At 41.1% G+C, this 19,634-nt stretch overlaps 1 protein-coding gene across 1 annotated transcript in view; it reads left to right on the top strand.

The window, feature by feature from the left end:
• The window catches only part of MYH9 (myosin, heavy chain 9, non-muscle), a 56,182-nt gene that overhangs the window by 31,106 nt on the left and 5,442 nt on the right, over window positions 1-19,634 (top strand). The window contains exons 12-33 of the mRNA XM_009584282.1: window positions 674-847; window positions 1,639-1,812; window positions 2,380-2,494; window positions 4,886-5,079; window positions 5,416-5,537; window positions 5,926-5,995; window positions 6,890-7,050; window positions 7,772-7,880; window positions 8,851-8,982; window positions 9,635-9,841; window positions 10,355-10,492; window positions 10,992-11,115; window positions 11,957-12,128; window positions 12,715-12,927; window positions 13,379-13,523; window positions 14,049-14,255; window positions 15,215-15,319; window positions 16,554-16,706; window positions 17,066-17,314; window positions 17,807-18,019; window positions 18,729-18,941; window positions 19,297-19,458. Of these exons, the coding sequence (XP_009582577.1) occupies window positions 674-847; window positions 1,639-1,812; window positions 2,380-2,494; window positions 4,886-5,079; window positions 5,416-5,537; window positions 5,926-5,995; window positions 6,890-7,050; window positions 7,772-7,880; window positions 8,851-8,982; window positions 9,635-9,841; window positions 10,355-10,492; window positions 10,992-11,115; window positions 11,957-12,128; window positions 12,715-12,927; window positions 13,379-13,523; window positions 14,049-14,255; window positions 15,215-15,319; window positions 16,554-16,706; window positions 17,066-17,314; window positions 17,807-18,019; window positions 18,729-18,941; window positions 19,297-19,458 (3,552 nt within the window). The remainder of the gene's footprint in view (window positions 1-673; window positions 848-1,638; window positions 1,813-2,379; window positions 2,495-4,885; window positions 5,080-5,415; window positions 5,538-5,925; window positions 5,996-6,889; window positions 7,051-7,771; window positions 7,881-8,850; window positions 8,983-9,634; window positions 9,842-10,354; window positions 10,493-10,991; window positions 11,116-11,956; window positions 12,129-12,714; window positions 12,928-13,378; window positions 13,524-14,048; window positions 14,256-15,214; window positions 15,320-16,553; window positions 16,707-17,065; window positions 17,315-17,806; window positions 18,020-18,728; window positions 18,942-19,296; window positions 19,459-19,634) is intronic.

The raw sequence follows: 19,634 nt of genomic DNA, 5'->3' as shown, positions 1-19,634 counted from the left end.
CCCCCCCGCCCCGCCCTTCCCCTTCTCTGATCAGTCTACCTTTGGTTTCATGGTTGCTGGATCTCATGAAAAGGAGGGGAGTGGAAATGCATGATTAGGAATTACTGAAACATGGAGGAAGTAGATCAGGACCATTCTCTTCAGCAACTGCGTTATATTTAGTGTGGTCTAACTGTGGGTTATTAACCTTGTCCTTACAGTTTGAAGAAATCTGGAGATGTTGAAGAAATTTCCCTCACTTTGCTTGCTCTGATTTTATATGTGAGGATTAAAAAGGGACTTTCCAATCCACATGCTTTTAGGAATTTGTCTTTGGGCTTCTGTTGCTTCCTCTTCCTATGAAGAGGACCTGCCAGCTCTTGAGTTTGTGAGAAGACTGGAGTCTTTTCTGTTCCTGGGTTAAGTAGCTGCAGTAATTCTTCTGCTGTTTACGACTAAACATTCTTTTACAAAGCCTGAGGAACAGTGTGTATGAACTTCCCTAGGGATTGCAGCAGTGATGGAGTGGCACGTGACAGGAAAGGCAGTTCATAAGCAAATGGGGTTACTGACAAAGGGCTGTCCACCCCACGTAGAACACTAGCTTAAGTTCCTGAACTGTAGATTTGACCTTTTGTGCTAAGAGTATAGTAGGTGTGACTTCAAAACATCTTTCTACCTTTTTCTTCATTAGCTGAACTCCTTTGAGCAGTTGTGTATTAACTACACAAATGAAAAGTTGCAGCAGCTGTTTAATCACACCATGTTCATTCTGGAGCAAGAGGAGTACCAGAGGGAGGGCATAGAGTGGAACTTCATTGACTTTGGCCTGGATCTGCAACCCTGCATTGACCTCATAGAGAAGCCGGTAAGCTTGTTCTTGTACCATTGAGCAGCAAGAAATAGCTGCGCTAATTTTGTCATTGAGCACATAATCTCTACCTGTAGACTGGAAACTAGCTTTCTAGCTTTTGTAATCCTCTACTGACACTGTGGTATGCTTAGAAGCAGAAGTGAACAGTTTCCTCTTTGTCTGAAAATATGTCACCAATAAATCTGTTAGTATCAGTTCTGTAGGAAATATTGCATGAAAATAGATCTAGTCTTTTTCCTCTCACAAAATTGTCTTCATTTGTGTAGATCTGCATGGTGCTAGAGGTATGTGTGGCTTACAATAAGTAGTGTGAACTTCCTTAACTGTAAGTGTCATGAGCAGCTGTGAGTCTCTGTTGCTTTCATTCTGCTCTAATGAAACCTGGAAATTTATAAATTTCATAGTAGATGTTCTAATAGTAAGGACAAGTTTGTGAAATGTTCTGCTATGGTCTTCTGCATTTAGACATCTGGATATTTGGAGAACAGTGTGATAGTGTTCCTTCTATTAAAAAGATTTCTTCCCCCCTCACCGCCACGTAAAACAGCCTAGACAAATGCCATGGAAGAGACCTTCTCATAAAAATGTTCAGAATTCTGATGAGGATTTTGAAGAATTATTAACAATTTCTATTAGTATAAAAGTAGTTGAACTGATACCACGCAGCCGATGAATGCGATGGGGATCAGGCTTAGGTATCCTTTTTCTTTTTCTAGCTGTCTAAAGGCATTAATTATTGGTGTAGTCATGTATTTAATGATGTTTTGATGTTTCCATTCTTTAAGGCTGGGCCTCCTGGTATACTGGCCCTGCTGGATGAAGAGTGCTGGTTCCCAAAAGCAACAGACAAAAGCTTTGTGGAAAAAGTTGTACAAGAACAAGGCACCCACCCCAAATTTCAGAAGCCAAAACAGCTGAAAGACAAAGCTGATTTCTGTATCATACATTATGCTGGCAAGGTAAAGAATTATTAGCTAAAATGTGAATATTGGAAGGTCTGCTGTATTTTCTAATGCATAACCACTGCTTCTTAGAAATGGCTACTTTACAACATGGCTGCTTGTGGGAAACCAGTGGAAGACTTCAGAAAGTTGTTCCATTGCTGTGGACCTGACAGGGCCTAAGAGGATTTGCCTGCAAGTTATATATGTATAGCTGAAGACATGTCAAACTGACACCAATTTAAATTTGTTCTCTGTGACTTGGTGAAACTGGAAGTACTTTTCAGAAACCTTGCATCAAGAATTCATCACCAAAAATGATGATGCAGTTGTTTTTTGTCACACGCTGGGTGGTGCAAACTAGCATTGCAAATCCGTTCCCTTTACTTGACAAAACAGAACATGCAGCTGTTTTTTAGGGTTTGAAATTTGTTGGTATGCTTGCTTAGATGGCAAATCCAAGAACGATTAGGTAATCCGTTGTTGATTGTGCGAAGCTCTACTTTTATAGACTTTGCAGGATCTTGTTGCATCTTGTGCTGCAGAAAGTCCCTCCAAGTTTCTTGATGTGTTTATCTTCTCCAGGTGGATTATAAAGCAGATGAATGGCTGATGAAGAATATGGATCCGCTGAATGATAACATTGCTACTCTTCTCCACCAGTCATCGGATAAGTTTGTGTCTGAGCTGTGGAAAGATGGTATGTAATTAAACTTAATCTCATTTGTTTTCTCTTGTTTTATGTGGAAGAGTTTGTTTGATCCTCAAAAGTCTGTGATGAGCTGTGTTGCTTCTTTCCCTGAAGACTAAGACACCAAGATGAGCATTATCTGGAACATCCATTGCTTAGATCATCGTATTGCATTAAAAGTTCACTGTAACTCAAGAGAAAGGTTCGCTTGCATCAATTTACGTTAAACTTACTGTATATATAGCAATTATTCCTCAAAACTGAGAATGCCAGGATAAAATATGAATGCACCATTATGTCCCAGCAGCTTGCGTAGCTGCAACGCTCAAAGGCAAGATCTGAGGTTGAATCTACGTTTTCAGTCCTGCAACTAGTGTGTTCTTGCTGCAGTGTTGTTCAATATTTTACTCTATCTTCTCTGGGTTTATCTGCTTTTGAGTCTTACTGTTGCTGTCACTTTCTGTGGTGGGTTTTCTTTGACGTCTCTGTCTGTTGCAGAGATGCAGAACGTTCAGAGAGCCTATTTCTATCAACACTTTCCTATTCTTCATCTAGAACCAGGTGACTGAGAAACCCAGCTGTCGTGTCATGTGTGTAATGCATCCTAGAGCCATGCAAGAAATGCTTCCGTTAACTTCTCTTTGTCCCTTTGTCATACCTGCTTGTCTGTCTTGTTCATTTCCTCTGCTTTGTGCTAGTAGCTCCTCATGGACTTTAAAACAAAAGCAAAACTCTCACCTTGCAAGTGGATACAAGAAAAATGTGGACATGTTCAGGTGCTAAAGGTTGCTCTTGCAAGACTAGCATAGGAACAGCTAAAAGCAAATCCCTGTCAACTGTTTGAATGTAGAGCTAGCAAGGCTGTATTTCTTGGAAGATTTGGAAGGAAGATTCCTGAGACTGCATTTAAACTGAAGTCGAGTTTAACATTGATTCTGGTATTGGGATTTGACTTCAGCTGCTGATCATTAAAAGAAAGTTAGTTTGGCAAAGGAACTTGTACTGCTTGAAAAATGGCCATCAGCAACTTGTGCCTAACAAGGCCTTTGCTGTGTGAGACTCGTTTTGGACTTGAAGTGTCAACTGAACCACAGCTGATCAGTTCTCATTTATTGTTCTTAGCTGGATCTTCTGTTGCAAGTGACTGTCCTTTTTGCTATCTTGATGTAGATTGCAGGGCTCAAGATTTTTAAGAGGATTGTTCCAGCTGCAATCTGGGACACTCTTCTGTGGATTTCCCTGTGATGTCATCTAGTAACATAACCTTCTTTTCTTTCTGATAAGACAACCTTGACCCTATTATAACAGTTGCTCTAGAATTGAGAAGTTCTAAATTAGTATTAGCTGTAAATCAGAGTATCCTTTCTTGTTTCTTTTTTTGTAGGGGTTTCTCTTAACAGTTTTTTTTAATAATCCAGTTGAGCACAAGTTGATGTGTTTTCTGAAGTGAAGACTGGGAGCCTGAGTGTAGGCATCAGCCAACCATTAAAGATAAAGTGAAGTAGTAACTTGAAGCCCTTAATAAAAATGTACTGGAGATGTGGGAAATTTATAGCGATACAGTTGGTTTTGGTTGGGTGAGTGAATTTTTGTCTCCATGTAGGAGAGCAACGAGAAAAAGTAATGCTTTAGTTTCTTCTTGCCCTTGCTACTCTCAGATTTAGCTGGCTTCTATTGAAACAAAGGATCTGTGGAGTCCACCCATCAAGGTGATAGCTTCATAAGTGTTTGGATGTCACTGTGACATAGTGGAGGAACTGTTGGGGCAGGGAGTTCTGACTTTCTCGTAGTGGTATTGTTCATGTCTTTGTCATAGAATACTTGTACTCCAAAAATAGCTCGAACAGTGGTATCTTGAGGTTTGGTTTCTGTCATGCGTTTTACCATGCCTTTCACCATGTTTGCTCAGTTTACAAGTAGATACAGCTTTTCTGATCACCGGTCATGGCAGTTCTGCCTGTAATGCAAGAGTGAAGCTGGGCTTTTTCTCTAGCTGTGGCCCCTTCTGGGTCAGAGTTAACTAATAGTTGACTCTGCTGGGCTAGCAGCTAGAACTCTTGGTTTATTGTTTTTCATTGTAACTTAAGCAAGTAGAAGCATCTGAAACTCACTTCTAGATTGCTCTTCCAGAGCTGCCATCCAGAGCATCAGCAGAATATGTTTGGGAGTAAGTTTGACTCCATCACTCAAACTTCCTATAGCGAGCTGTTGCTTTTTTTTCCTTCCTGCTCCTATCCCTGCACAAATTCTGTACAGGAGTCAACATCTGTGTAGAGATGAAGCAAAAAGGATCCTGCAGCTCCTCTCATTTATCCTGTTCTACCGAGATGTTCTTTGTACATTCCAATGCTTCCTTTGTTTGTGGCAGAATTTTAATGCTCTTCCTTGTGCTCTCTCTAGTTGACCGTATTGTTGGGCTGGATCAGGTAGCTGGTATGTCAGATACAGCATTGCCAGGGGCCTTTAAAACCAGGAAGGGTATGTTCCGAACAGTGGGACAGCTCTATAAAGAACAGCTGGCTAAACTGATGGCTACCTTGAGGAACACCAACCCCAACTTCGTCCGTTGTATTATCCCCAACCATGAGAAAAAGGTAAAAACAGCCGTAACAGTACAGCCCATGCAGTCTTACACGGGCTTCCAGGGGCATGTGACTGGATTGCTATCTTTTGTCAGGTTTTGCAAGAAATCTTAAAGATGTCCTGTTTTCTCAGGATATCTTTTTTAAGGTCATCCTAAATAACTGTATACTTACCACAATTTTGGAGACTGATCTTTGCAGTTCTTAAGGTGGCGTAAAAGCTTTCAATTGCTTGTAACTGGAAAAGAGACAACTGGCTGCTTTACAAAAAAGAGGGGGAGGCAAGGGAGTAAGACCCGCCTGTAAAATAATGCTAGTATTTATAAAATATGTTTTTTTCCTTACTAGGCTGGAAAACTAGATCCCCACTTGGTCCTCGACCAGCTTCGTTGTAATGGAGTGCTGGAGGGAATCCGTATTTGTCGTCAAGGTTTCCCCAACAGAGTTGTATTCCAGGAATTCAGACAAAGGTAAGGCCTAGAAAAGAATCTGACAGTGTCTTTACCCTGGCAAAGTTAAGACATAAGTGCAAAAATTGAAGTATTTTATTGCAACTAGATTGCCACTGTTTTGAAAGGCAGCAACACAGAACATCTGTCCCTTGATATTCCCTGGCACAAAGGCTCCCAAAAGCATCTTTGACTTCTCTAGTAAGCCTGTAGTTAAGGTGAGGCATAGAGGATGCCATCTAAGACTGCTGCTACATACTCTGTTGTCTAGCGATGCAATTTTTTTCTTCTAACAAGACTGTAAGCTGTCAAACTCATAATGCCATAGGAATGCATACTGATTTTTTTTCTTGTTGTTGTTGTTTTCAAATATACTTGTGTAACTAGTCTAATGCTTTCTCCTTTTCAGATATGAAATCTTAACTCCAAATGCAATTCCCAAAGGATTTATGGATGGAAAGCAGGCTTGTGTGCTGATGGTAAGACATCCCAGAAACTCTGCTTGAATAGAATAAGCTTTATGGGTGTGGTGTGGAACTCGGAGTTGTGCATGTTAAATATATCTATAATTCCAAAGTCAAATGTTTTCTCCGAGAGAAGGAGGGTGCAAAAAGCTGTCTCTTGGCTTTGCAGATGGAGGCTTTTGACTAGCATGAGGTTCAATAATCCTGGGCAAAGAGGATCTTTCTGTTTCCACAGATGCATACACTTCATGGAATCCAGCAGTATTCATGCAATTAAAGTGCTTAGAAGCATTAATGTTACCTTTAGCACATGCTTAAAGTATGAGCTTCAACAAACTTTTTGTAATGGCCTGCTGATGACAAATGCTTTCATTGAAGGCTCCAATTAATTTCTGCAGAATTGCCTGCTTCAAAGCTCTGGCTTTGGCTTTGGCTCTGTAGCTTGAAGACCACAGGAGACTGAATTGAATTTGGTTGTAAGGGATTCACTTTTTTTCTGTCTTAAAGGACTATACCTTATTCCTCTTAACTAGTGTAAGTGTTGACAGCAAATCCTTTAAAGGATGGGAAAGTTGGTTGGGGTGCCTTTTTCTTACAAAGATTAGGACTGGGAAAAAATAAATAGGTCTGTTTTCTTTAGGAAAGGAAGAGGGCACTTGATGTGTTGTATTAAACAATGCTTTCTATCACATTTTCTGTTTCTGGTTACCTCTATTTCATGCTGTGCTTGGCTGAGCTCCAACTCCTCTAATTGGGACAGGACTTTATTGGGAGCTAGCAACTTTGGTTGGCCTGAGTGGCTCGTTATAGGGAAGGAGTATCTTACAGCCATGAGACACAAATATGTTTTGTGATGTTTCACATGAAGCAGTCTTTGCAGGAGATGAATTCTCCTCTCTCTCATTTTAGATCAAAGCATTGGAGCTGGATTCGAACCTTTATCGAATTGGACAGAGTAAAGTGTTTTTCAGAGCTGGAGTCCTTGCTCATCTTGAAGAAGAGAGAGACCTGAAGATCACAGATGTTATTATTGGCTTCCAAGCATGCTGCAGAGGCTACCTGGCCAGAAAGTAAGGACCATATTTTGTAAAGTACATTATAAACATGTATTTCTCCCATTCAGGTACAAGTTTCTCTTCAAAAAAAGCTGACTAGAAATTATTTTTTGTCAGAAAGGCCATGATTTCTTTGTTGTATATAACAGTTGATGGTTGGTTTAGGGTTTTCTGATCTCTGTAATGCCGGACTTCTGGCACCTGCAAGAAACTCAGCATGCTGCTATCCCACATACTACCAGAGCAGTAAAGTCTATTCCTCTCTATAGGAATACTATACAGTAGGCACAGTTTTTGATAGAAGAGCTGCAAACTGCAAATTTGAAAATGAAAAGGTCTTAGTACAGTACTGATCCAGGAGGTGTAGGATTTCTCTTAAGCTATTAGGTAGAACTGCAAATGTTCTAAAAACAAAAGTAGTATCTGTCAGATTGGCAGGAAAACACACCTCTGTTTCAGATCTCCCTTTTTTTTGAAGTGAAAATAGTGAGGCTTTTCACATTAGAAGACATTAGGGAAAAACTTTATTAAATAGGAAATTGAATAAAGGAAAGGATAACCACTCTTACCTGAGAAAAAAAACCTTGAAGAGATCGAGAAGTTAACTGGAAATTTTGCTGGTTTTTTAGGAGGAAACCTTCTGAAGTAAAAATGTAGATGTATCTAAGAAAGGGCTTGGTGGAGAGAATTGTGTGCTGCTGTGGGTTCCTTTGTCTGACCTCCACTTACCTTGCAGAGCCTTTGCCAAGCGCCAGCAGCAATTGACAGCCATGAAAGTGCTTCAGAGGAACTGTGCTGCCTATTTGAAACTGCGGAACTGGCAATGGTGGAGGTTGTTCACAAAGGTAATATTTTTCCCTTTGCAATTTTGACAGTTTGGTTGCAATTTCAGCTTCTCGGGTTGAACCAGAGCACAAAACCCAACCCACTTCCTCTACAATTGGGCTGGTTGCAACTACACCTTGATTCATTTAGGCAGAGAATATCATAGCATATTTTATAGCTATGCAGTATGCCTGCATAAACCAAGTACAAGGCTATATCCAAGTAATGTTGTGGAAAAGCAGAAGTCATCTTTTAATGCTTGATGCCTAAGAAGAGTAAGAGGATTGCTTGCTTTGGTGGTATGACACTTCAAAGAGTCACTTACTACGTGGCTAGTCAATTTAGCTAGACAAAAATTGTTAATACAGGGATGGCTTGCCATCTCTTTCTCCAGGGTTGTAAGAGCAAAGGAAAACCACTGAGGTCTGATCTTGTTACATTTGTAGATATTTTACCTTTATAAAGACAACGAACACATGAAGAAATGGTCTCTTTTCTAAATGTATGGGATTTCTTGCTTTTTAGCCATGAGACTTTGCAGCTAAATGAGAGTTGAGAGCAGAGTTTAAACTTTTCTTCTCTTTCCTATGAAATGACTTGTAAGAGGTTTTGATGGGAGAGCACAGAGATGGGTGTTGTTTGTTTTTCGTTTACATTGACCTACCTGTGAATTTCCCCACTGTATGGCAACTTTTCTATTCTCCTGCTATTACTACTTAGTCCTTGAGGGTCTGGAATTTACTCAACCCTTTCCTGATGCATCCCATCCTGGAGGAAAAGTTGGGTGGGCAGAAAGTGTGTTATTGGCAGAGTAGATGATATCTAGTCCTCTATGATCCTTCCAGTGTTCACAACAAAACAATTGGTCGGTCCTTCAAATATGACACTTATCTAAAATGGTTTTTATTCAATGCTTATCAAGTGCAAGAGCATTTCTTCATGTTTTCCTTGTTCCTTATACACGTCTCATTCCCTTGATTTCCCTTTCAGGTGAAGCCCCTTCTGCAAGTAAGCAGACAGGAAGAGGAGATGATGGCCAAGGAAGAAGAACTAATAAAGGTCAAGGAGAAGCAGCTAGCTGCAGAAAATAGATTGAGTGAGATGGAGACCTTCCAGGCCCAGGTGAGTTTGCAAATCTCATGTGTAAAAGTCATTCTCTCGCTACCTGGCCAACTGCTTGAGAGCATCTACTTTGCTTTATTGGTCTGACAGACAAGCTGCGGGATTCCAACTTGTTGAAATATGTGACTTGGCTGCCATCTTGTTCAATTTTCTTTGCCTTTCTTCTCAGCTCAGTTCCTCTAGCAGGTCATTTTGTACAGTGACCACCTATTGCCCTTCTATAGCCATTATGTGAAGAATAGTCTCCTTTGGCTGAGTATTATAGCAAGCTGATTGAATTCAACCTCATCATTAATGGAATCCTTTTTGTTTGGAACACAGAAGATGGCAGCAGGATTGTTTTTCTGTAGGGCTGATAATTACTTGTGTTACTTTTGCAGGGGAAAACTAGACAATCTCCAAGTTGCAAATGGATCTTGAGAAATTTGTTAAGGCTAACTTAATATGTGGTTGCAGTGCATGATTTGTGAAGGAGAACAAACACTTTAAAACTATGTTTTGATATTTAGCTTTTGATTAGCAGCAGGAGACTGCTGCAGTGATTAAGACTGTAACTGTGGAACACAGGAGCGCGTAACTTCACTTAATACAGATTGCTAAGTGCTTTGGTAAATTGGAGCTTGTCTTATTTCTGGCTTTGTGTCCAATGTAGCTAATGGCAGAGAAGATGCAGCTGCAGGAACAGTTGCAAGCAGAAACTGAACTCTGTGCTGAAGCTGAGGAGATAAGAGCCCGCCTGACAGCCAAGAAACAAGAGCTGGAGGAGATATGTCATGACCTGGAAGCAAGGGTGGAGGAAGAGGAAGAACGGTGTCAACATCTGCAGGCTGAAAAGAAGAAAATGCAGCAGAACATCCAGGTAATGCCTTAGGAATGCTGTCTTTTGTCAATAAAGAGGATAGTAAGGGTTAGAGTGGTTCTCTTGTCTCAGCTTGGAGGGAAATGGAAGAGAGAACAAAAAAAAAAAAAAGCATAGAAAAATCTATCTGTGTAAATAGCAATAGAACACAGCAGTTCTGGTGCTGAGCCTGAGGTGTTCAGTCAGTCATCTGGAATGAGCTGTTCTATTCTTGAGGATGAAGGCCACTTGTCAAATAATTAGACAAGTGTCTAATTTGCTTAAGCCAGGTGTTTTAGGAATGGTAGCATTCTTCTTTAGCACAATAAACAATGCTATTTTGCAGAAAACTTGTTTGTTAGAATGCAGTATGTTGCATTAAGTCATGACAGAGATGTCACTTCTGGAAAGTACTAATAATGCCTTGAAGGAACGGTGAAGAAACCTTCCAAGTTCTAGTATTGCTACTGTGCTGTTACATTGGTTAGTGAGCAGCACTGATAAATGCCTTGCTTTTTTGTGGGTGTTGTGAAGGAACTAGAGGAGCAGCTTGAAGAAGAGGAAAGTGCAAGGCAAAAGTTGCAGCTAGAAAAAGTGACCACAGAGGCCAAATTGAAGAAACTGGAAGAAGATGTGATAGTTCTGGAAGATCAGAATCTCAAATTGGCTAAGGTAAGACTCTTGCAGCTTTTACGTGGGCTAAAGATGCGCAGGTGTTTCTCCTGGAGCCACCAACCAAAGGCTGACCTTTACCACATACAGGGAAACTTATGAATGAATTCAGTCTTGTCTTTGACAACTCTGACCTGAATTTTTAGAATTAGCTCCCTGCCTGTATTCTTTACAAGTCAGTATTGTATGATATTTAAATAGCCTTGACTAAATAAGGATCCATGAGCAAAGGTTTTCTGATACATTGTTATGCTAAACAGTATCAAGTTATTTCATAAACAGACTTCCCTTTCAGCTTTGAAAGGGCTATCAAATACAAATCTTTAAGTAACCATTTATTTGAATACTATCTGTAATCCTGAAAGGATTTCTTTCGTTCCAAGTTTCCGTGTAGCGGGAGTAGGCATTCATGACATTGACATCTTTAAGTACAGTCAACTCTGGAAAAATCTCCTGTAATTCCAGCAACTGCTTTGACACTGCCTTCTCAATTCTGCAGGAAAAGAAACTGTTGGAAGACAGAATGTCTGAATTTACAACAAACCTGACAGAGGAAGAAGAGAAATCTAAGAGTTTAGCCAAACTCAAGAATAAGCATGAGGCCATGATCACAGACCTTGAAGGTGGTTTTGGATTTTTTTTTTTTTTGGTTGATTGTTTTTTTTTAAAGGCAGATCCTGCAAAGGACTTGCCTGTTTAGTTTTAGGTAGTTTCTTGTTAAAATTTGTTGAATTTCAGTTTCATTTCTAGAGTTTTAGTCCTCTCCAGTTTCTGAGGGGTTAAAAATTAGTCTAAAATGTGTATGCTATTGATCAGTTTGCTGGAGCTGTTCAGCAGCTGGCTGAAGGTTATGTGCCTTGTCAGCTGAGCCCTTGATCTAAATAAAAATCCTCTCCAGAGCAGCAGGCCAATGGAGAAGAGAGGCTGGTTCTCTTTCTTCTCCTGCTGTGGGAGTGTCTCCACTTTTCTACTTCCAGCAGCATCAATCTGTCAGGGTTAGTGCTATTTCTCATATCCTATTTGCACAAGTTCTTCAGAGTTCAAGCTGGAGGCACTTCATATGGAGACTGCCCAGGTTAACACAGCAGGAGCCAGCCTATTTAGTTTCAGTAAGAGGAGAGCAGACCTTGTGTTCAGCATCACTTAATGCGTGCTTATGCCTGTGTGGCATGCGTGTTGGGAGAGACTGGCATTGTGCTGGCATTGTTTATTACAGTGAAAAGTGGGAAGGAGGTTTGACTGTAAGATGAGGGGACGGGAAATGGCCCAGATATGTTCTGAGGGTAAAATATGGGGGCAGTTGCATGTATAGGTCCTGACAGAATAATGCACTCCAGCTACAGTTTGGACAGTTGTATCATTAGGAAAGAAACTATTGCTTTAATAGCTTTATTTTCTCTGCTCGTACAACGTTCTTTGAGTACGTGTCGTCTGTGTAACTTAATGTGTCCCCATCTCCATCAGAACGTCTGCGACGTGAAGAAAAGCAGAGGCAAGAATTGGAAAAGACTCGTCGAAAGCTTGAAGGGGACTCCAGTGATCTGCATGACCAGATTGCTGAGCTGCAGGCTCAGATTGCAGAACTCAAAATGCAGCTGGCGAAGAAGGAAGAGGAGCTGCAGGCAGCCTTAGCTAGGTGAGAACCTGACCTGTGGGGTTCAGGGACCACCAGGTTGGGAAGTATTTCTTGTCTTGTGTCCCTTTGGGATAGGGACTAAGTGGAATCTGTGGCTGTTGTATTTCAGCCTGTGGACTGTTAAGATCCATGTCCTCGGCATCAGAGTTCTTTGGCTGCTGCTCACTGCCACGCTCTCTGTACAGAGCTAGACTATGAATGTATGTGCACTGCACACGTTTCACTGGAGCAATAAGGTTTCAGATGGGGTTATAAAGTAGTGGCAACACACTGTCTCTCTGGTAGTTGCTATATTCATCTGTTCAGTAAAGTGTCCAATTTCCAATGTAAAACGGTGCTTTCTCTTCTACTTTCTTCTGTTGTCAGTCTCTTTCTGTGCCCTTCTTTAAGGTAAGTAATCATGCTCTCTCAAGTATTGGGAAATAGAACTTGGAATTTCTAGATGATATATGGATCAAAGTTTGCATGTAATATTGTAGAGCTGACCAATACCAGCTTTTTTGTTGATTATTCTTGGTAGGACAGGTGGTTTTAATTTACATAAGGTTTGAATCTGGCTCTGACCAGAACCCTATGTTGAACACAGGGTGGAAGAAGAGGCAGCTCAGAAAAACATGGCCCTGAAAAAGATCAGGGAACTTGAATCCCAGATCACTGAGCTGCAGGAAGACCTGGATTCAGAGAGAGCATTCAGGAATAAAGCCGAAAAGCAGAAGCGGGATCTGGGAGAAGAGCTGGAAGCATTAAAAACAGAGCTAGAAGACACGCTAGATTCTACAGCTGCTCAGCAAGAGCTCAGGTAACTCCAATGTGTAGCTGTGTTGTCTTACTTGGTTTTGACTTTTTTAATAAATGCTGCCGCATCTGGTCTCTTACCAAAGCAAGTCTTTGCCTTTATCAGGGTAGGCTGGTTAGCAGCCTCAGTGACTACAGAAGGAGGTAGTGTGCAAGCTGTAGTCAAGACTGCGTTACCTCACCTGATGTAAGAAAGTTAGTTTGCTCCCTAACTATAGTGTTAGTGATACCCCTGGAACATTCATACTTTCAGGCTATTACTTCTTAGGCTGAAAGTAATGCTGCCAGCTTGCACTTAAGAAGGGTGCAATGCCAAGTTCTAACTTTGAAAAGTGTCTTTATAGCTTGTAGGGCTAAACAGACCTTGGCATTTTTCTGCATTAGAGATGCTATTGGATATACACATCTGTTTAATTCTCTCCTTGGCATCTAAATGGAATTGGTGAATTTTGCAGGTCAAAGAGAGAACAAGAAGTAACGGTTTTGAAGAAGACCCTTGAAGATGAGGCAAAGACTCATGAGGCTCAAATCCAAGAAATGAGGCAGAAACATTCACAAGCTATTGAAGAGCTGGCAGAACAGTTAGAACAAACCAAACGGGTATGTGGAACAGAAAACACAAGGCCAAAGCAGTCAATCTTCCTGAAATGATAGCTGCTCTATGACCATGTCTTAAAGCTGCAGAAGAACATGAAGTGTTCATGATACTAGGCTTCTAATACACGTGCTCTTCTTCCCTTGGTAGATCATTTTTCACTATGAAGCATATATGAAGTTGTTTTAAGTAGTTGCATTCATTCTTTTTTCCCTATCAGGCATGTTATACTGCATAGCCAAGACATTCTTTTCATCGCTAGCACTTGTTGACTTGTACAACCTTTAATTTGGAATTCTGATGGTGCAAGACTTTCTCCTGCATTGTTGTCTTCTCTGATTGTTAAATTGTCTCCTGCTTATCAGTGATAGGCTGTTCAAATTGTTTTTTCTGAGTAAGCAGTCTACAACTTAGCTGCTAAACATGCAACACTAGCTTGCTTGTTGGGGAAAAAAAAATGTACTCAGTGGAAGGATCCTGCCATATCTAAAGTCTGAGGGGTTTTGCTGTTTTTTTTTCCTCCTCTTCAGGTGAAAGCAAATCTTGAAAAAGCAAAACAAGCTCTGGAAAGTGAGAGGGCTGAACTGTCCAATGAGGTGAAGGTTCTTCTGCAGGGCAAAGGGGATGCTGAGCACAAGCGGAAAAAAGTAGATGCTCAGCTCCAAGAACTGCAGGTGAAATTTACGGAAGGCGAAAGAGTGAAGACTGAACTGGCTGAGAGGGTTAACAAATTGCAGGTGAGTGGCATGGGTTTTCCTTAGCTTCCGATTCAGCCCAGGGCTAGAGAGAAAAGGTTATAGGATGGTACCTCCCCATAGCTAGTTCAAAAATCTTGTTCATCCTGAGGATAAAGTTTCTACAAAAAACAAATCCATAGTTTGCTTCCCAGAGACTGTGAAAACTCCTTAACTCATTGCCAGGGCAGGACTTTTGGACTGATGTTGCTTATCATGAGCAGACCTGAGAAGACCAGTTGCCGTTTGAGTTTTGTAAGCCTTAAGGTATCAGCATGTCTGCTCCCCTTCAGCATGCAGCAGTTTGTACATTACAGTTCTGTAAACATTCAGCTGCTTGTGAACCTAGAGTGGCACAAACAGACTGATGATTGTGTAACTAATTTGGAAGACAGTGTCTTGAAGCTTTGTAATGTGGTTGATGGTTATGAGGGGTGGTGATGTGGAAATTCAGGGTTTTCTCCTCCTTTCTTCAAGGGAACAAATCCCTTTGATTCACATGGATCATTGTCTTCTGCCTTCTCCTTTATGGAGGGTTGTCATTAAAAGTTGAGCATTGCTGGTGTGTGCACTATCTTTTGGAGTGTGAAAATGTAATTTTGAGATTCTAGATGCAGTCCTGAAGCAGGTAGTATAAAATAGAAGAGAGTTCGTTTAATAGAAGCTTTTAAAATTCTTGCCAGGCTGTCTAAAATCTCATATAGGCCTTAAAAAAAAAACCAAAACAACCAAAACCAGAAGGCTGTTGCAACAGAGGCGTTCCCAAGTAAAAATCTCTTTTTGACTTCTCATATTTCATGGGACTTTGGAAACGATGCATTCATTCCCCTGAGAGATTATATACGTGCATTACTGTTGAGAGGTGCCTCAGTTTTCACTTTTGGGTCTCATAGTTGCTCACCTGTTCCTGGCTTTGTTTTTGCTGATGCATCTAATATCTGATACTCTAATCTCTCTTTCAGGTCGAATTGGACAATGTCACAGGTCTTTTGAACCAGTCTGACAGCAAATCAATCAAATTAGCAAAGGACTTCTCTGCTCTGGAATCACAGCTTCAGGATACACAGGTGAGAGCTTTGGAAGCCAAGGCATCTGTGTGTGGTGCAGCCAGTGTCCGTTACAAATTCTTTAAAGTGAGGAATCACTCTGGACACCATTAAGTACTGGATATACAACACTTCAAAGGATTGGTTCTGGTGTTTTTTGTTAAGGGGTTATATTGCATGGTATTGAGAGCATTTCTACAGAAACAAGCTATTTATCTTCCTTCCACTTCCTCAGTATGTGGAACATATGTATATTTCCCTGTATTAGATTTAGAAGTCCTCCTCTATCACCTTTCTGCTTGAGAGCTCTTTAATGCTAGAACTGCACTGGAATGCTAGGTTCTTGTTTGAGATCTTCATAGTCAAGCATTTGACAGGGTTTTTGTGTGTGTGTGATTTCCAGTAAATTTGTAGTTAAGCAGAAAATTTTATTTCCCAGTTGATATTGGGGAAGTGATAGATTCGAATAATTTGGTATTTTTTCAGGGAAAAAATCATGCTTAGTCTTATACTTGGGGATAAAACAACCTTTTACAGTTAGTAGAATATGGCTCTTTTGATAAAGCATGGAGTACCACGCAGAAGGTTGGAAGGGAAAGGAGGAGCATGCCAAACCTCAGATACTAAGTAACCTTGAACAGTCATTGATGTTCTGTCTACTTATTACTCTTTTTAAAAAACAGACTCAAAGATAGTGCACTATACAAAAATTATGCACTAGTTTGAAGACTGGTCTTCTTAGTGTCTACAGATCCTTCAGTTCAAGCACTGGCAGCGTTAATCAGTAAATGTTGGTGCCTAAGTTGGTAAATGACCAGTGTCTTACAATTCTTCTAAGACCAATGTCGTTTTTAACCATACTAAATCACTTTAGCCTGTTGTCCATTTCTTTGATACTTAAATATGAGAAAGTCATGTAGCAGAGTACAGTCATGCTATTGTTGTGAAAAGTTTTAATGCTTTTTGTGCTACTCAAAGGACTCCAGAAAGGACTGTGGATGGCTTGTGTGGTGAAGTAGTATACTTTAATTATTAGGGCGTATGAGAGAATAGGACTCTTCTGAATATTTTGTTTCTCTACTGACTCACTGGAAGACAATTACTTGAATTCTGTCTTTGGTTTTCTTATCTGTGAAATAAGTTGCATACTTAAACTCAACTTCAAAAGTACTCATTCTGGAGAGAGTGGGTGAGGAGTGTGAGCCTTTAAAGCCAAGGAGCAGTGCTGAGTTCCACTGGGGTGTTTGCTTTATAGGAGCTGCTGCAGGAGGAGACTCGCCTAAAACTGAGCCTCAGCACTAAGCTGAAGCAAATGGAGGATGAGAAGAACAGTTTCAAAGAGCAACTGGAAGAAGAAGAGGAGACAAAGAGAAACCTGGAGAAACAGATCTCTATTCTTCAGCAACAGGTACAGAGTCTGCATCCCATAAACCAATGACTTTTGAGAGGAAGCGTAAGTGCAGCTCTGTCTTGAAGGAAGTAAAATCTAAATGCGGAATTGACTTCTAGTAACAGAACCTTTCCTGGGAAAGGGTGATCCTGCTGATTTGGGTGAGAGAGGAAATGAAGAGGTTCTGATAATCATATGAACTACTTGCAGATTTCTATCCAGGAATTCCTTTGGGAATTCAGTCATATAGTATTATTTGAGGGGGGAGTAGTACCTTCAGAAATGAACAGATTTATTTCCTCAACTTCTGGTGCCAGTAAACTATATATAGCGTTATCTGTGGTGTGGCTTCATGTACGATCTTTTCTGTCCTTCAGGCAATAGATGCAAAGAAGAAGATGGATGATGGTCTGGGCTGCCTTGAGTCAGCAGAGGAAGCCAGGAAGAAGCTGCAGAAGGACCTGGAGGGCTTGAGCCAGCGTTATGAAGAGAAGACAACTGCGTATGACAAGCTGGAAAAAACAAAGACTCGCCTGCAGCAAGAGCTGGATGACCTCACTGTGGACCTTGATCATCAGCGGCAGATCGTTTCCAACCTAGAGAAGAAGCAGAAGAAGTTTGATCAGGTATGACTTCAGTCACTGGGCATTCAGTAGGTGCATCTTATTGAGAGGTCTGCTTTAAGAATACCTAAGCAACGCTGCTTGGAGAATGCATATTTATTTCTGAACTAAGGCCTAGCATATAGAGTGGAGAAATAAGCTTTCATAGAAGTAAATTCTATTCCATGCATAAGAAGTTTAGTGATGCCCCTTTTCCCAAAGGGATAACATTTATATCAAGACCAAGATCAAGTTCAAAGTGTTGTTTGCAGATCATCTTTGAGAGAAAATTGGAAATAGTAGGTTGCAGGCCTAGGGAATCAGAAGTTTGTTCATTTGGGGTCAGCATAGTTATTAAAAGTGGGATGGCTTGCTTCATTCTTCGAAGCTGCATTTTCTTGTTTCCTTCCATCCATGGCAGAATACTATGAAGAAGGCACTAATAAAAAGGTGCATGTTTACCTTGTTAGAAAATTGTCAGTAATTTCTTAGAATACTGATGCTCTGCTTTTGTAGCTATTGGCGGAGGAGAAGAACATCTCTGCCAAGTATGCAGAAGAACGGGACCGTGCTGAGGCAGAAGCCCGTGAAAAGGAGACCAAGGCCCTTTCCCTGGCCAGAGCCCTGGAAGAAGCCATAGAGCAGAAAGCTGAGCTGGAACGAATCAATAAGCAGTTCCGGGCAGAGATGGAAGACCTGATGAGTTCAAAGGATGATGTTGGGAAAAGTGTAAGTATGAAGTTAAAATATCTGGGCAGGAAATGTCACACAGGTGATACTGTTAGTTTGATACTGCAAAAAACTTATGCTAGTGTGAACACAGAGGAATGTAGTAGAGAATACTGGACACATTGTGAGTTTGTGAATGTTATGTTTGTATTACATTAGTAAGTGGGAAAGATGGGTTCGAAGAGCCTGGAAATGACCCAAATGAGGTAGCAGCAAACTGAAAATTAACTGGTATTGTTGTGGCAGAGACGAAGGTATGATGTGAGCATGATGTAAAATACACGGATTAGCCAGGCAATGGAAGACAGTAACCCCAATATTTCAAGACCCGAAGTGTTATGATAAGCAGGAAGGACAAGAAAAAATTCAGAGGCTAAAAAGTATTTTCTTGAATTCTGTCAGAACCAGAGGTGTCTAGTTCTGATAAGTCTGCAGTAGGTCAGGACTGGGCGAACAAATGCTTTTCTCTTTCTCCCCACCACCACACATACATGACCGGAACTAATAGGTAATTGTGATTCATACTGGCAGCTTGCAGGTATGCGAGCAGCTGGCTTTGAGGGGTATTTCTGCCCTAATACAAGGGGCGGATGTAGTGTTCTTGTATCCTGCCTTATGTGAGTGGCTGTTCTTAGACTTTTTTGCCCTTAGGATAGATGAAATTGTCTGCACTCTTTGAGGAAACCTCACGTGTGGTACTGTGCTGTAGGTCCATGAGCTGGAGAAGGCTAAGCGAGCCCTGGAGCAGCAGGTGGAGGAGATGAAGACACAGCTGGAAGAGCTGGAGGATGAACTGCAGGCAACGGAGGATGCCAAACTGCGGCTAGAAGTGAACCAACAGGCCATGAAGGCACAATTTGACCGGGACCTCCAGGGACGTGATGAACAGAATGAAGAGAAGAAGAAACAGCTGATCAGACAAGTAAGAATTGCTCTGTAAATCCTGAAAGTGTTCCATATACAAAGGCACTTGTGTCCAAAGATGGTTAGACAGACACTGCCAATCCACAGATTCTTGTTACTGGTAACTCTCCAGGCAGCTCTGCAAAGCTGTGACAGACTTTACCCCTTGTGAGTGTGATTGTTCAAACAGCCTTTGTCTATCAAAGGAACCCATGTAGCTTTATTAGTGAGGAATGTTAGCCCCATCCCCCTGGCAGGAAGAATGAAAACAAGTCACACGCTTGTACTTATGTACAGTTTGAAAGGGGGATGCAAAAAGTAGCTGTTGGGAAATCAAGGTACTGAAATGCTGATGCCTGTATTTCTCCATACAGGTACGGGAGATGGAGGTAGAATTGGAAGACGAACGAAAACAGCGCTCCATTGCTGTGGCTGCCAGGAAGAAGCTAGAGATGGACCTGAAGGATTTGGAAAGCCATATAGACACTGCTAACAAGAATCGTGAAGAAGCCATCAAGCAGCTCCGCAAACTGCAGGTGAGACACTGCAACTGTTTTACCTGTCAGTGTAGAGCATTTACCCAGGGAAATGGGATACAAGATTTCACCTCATGAGAACCATGCATCAGCGTCACAAGTGCAGTAGAACCTTGTAGCATTTTACTGCTAAAGATTTACTGGCATTTCAAATATCCTTCTAACCCCGATCTGCC

This window comes from Fulmarus glacialis, unplaced genomic scaffold, assembly GCF_000690835.1.
Source record: "Fulmarus glacialis isolate BGI_N327 unplaced genomic scaffold, ASM69083v1 scaffold26338, whole genome shotgun sequence".
Classification (NCBI taxonomy): Eukaryota; Metazoa; Chordata; class Aves; order Procellariiformes; family Procellariidae; genus Fulmarus; species Fulmarus glacialis.
The sequence above is the reverse complement of the archived record's forward strand: the minus strand, read 5'-3'. Positions and strand labels throughout refer to the sequence as shown.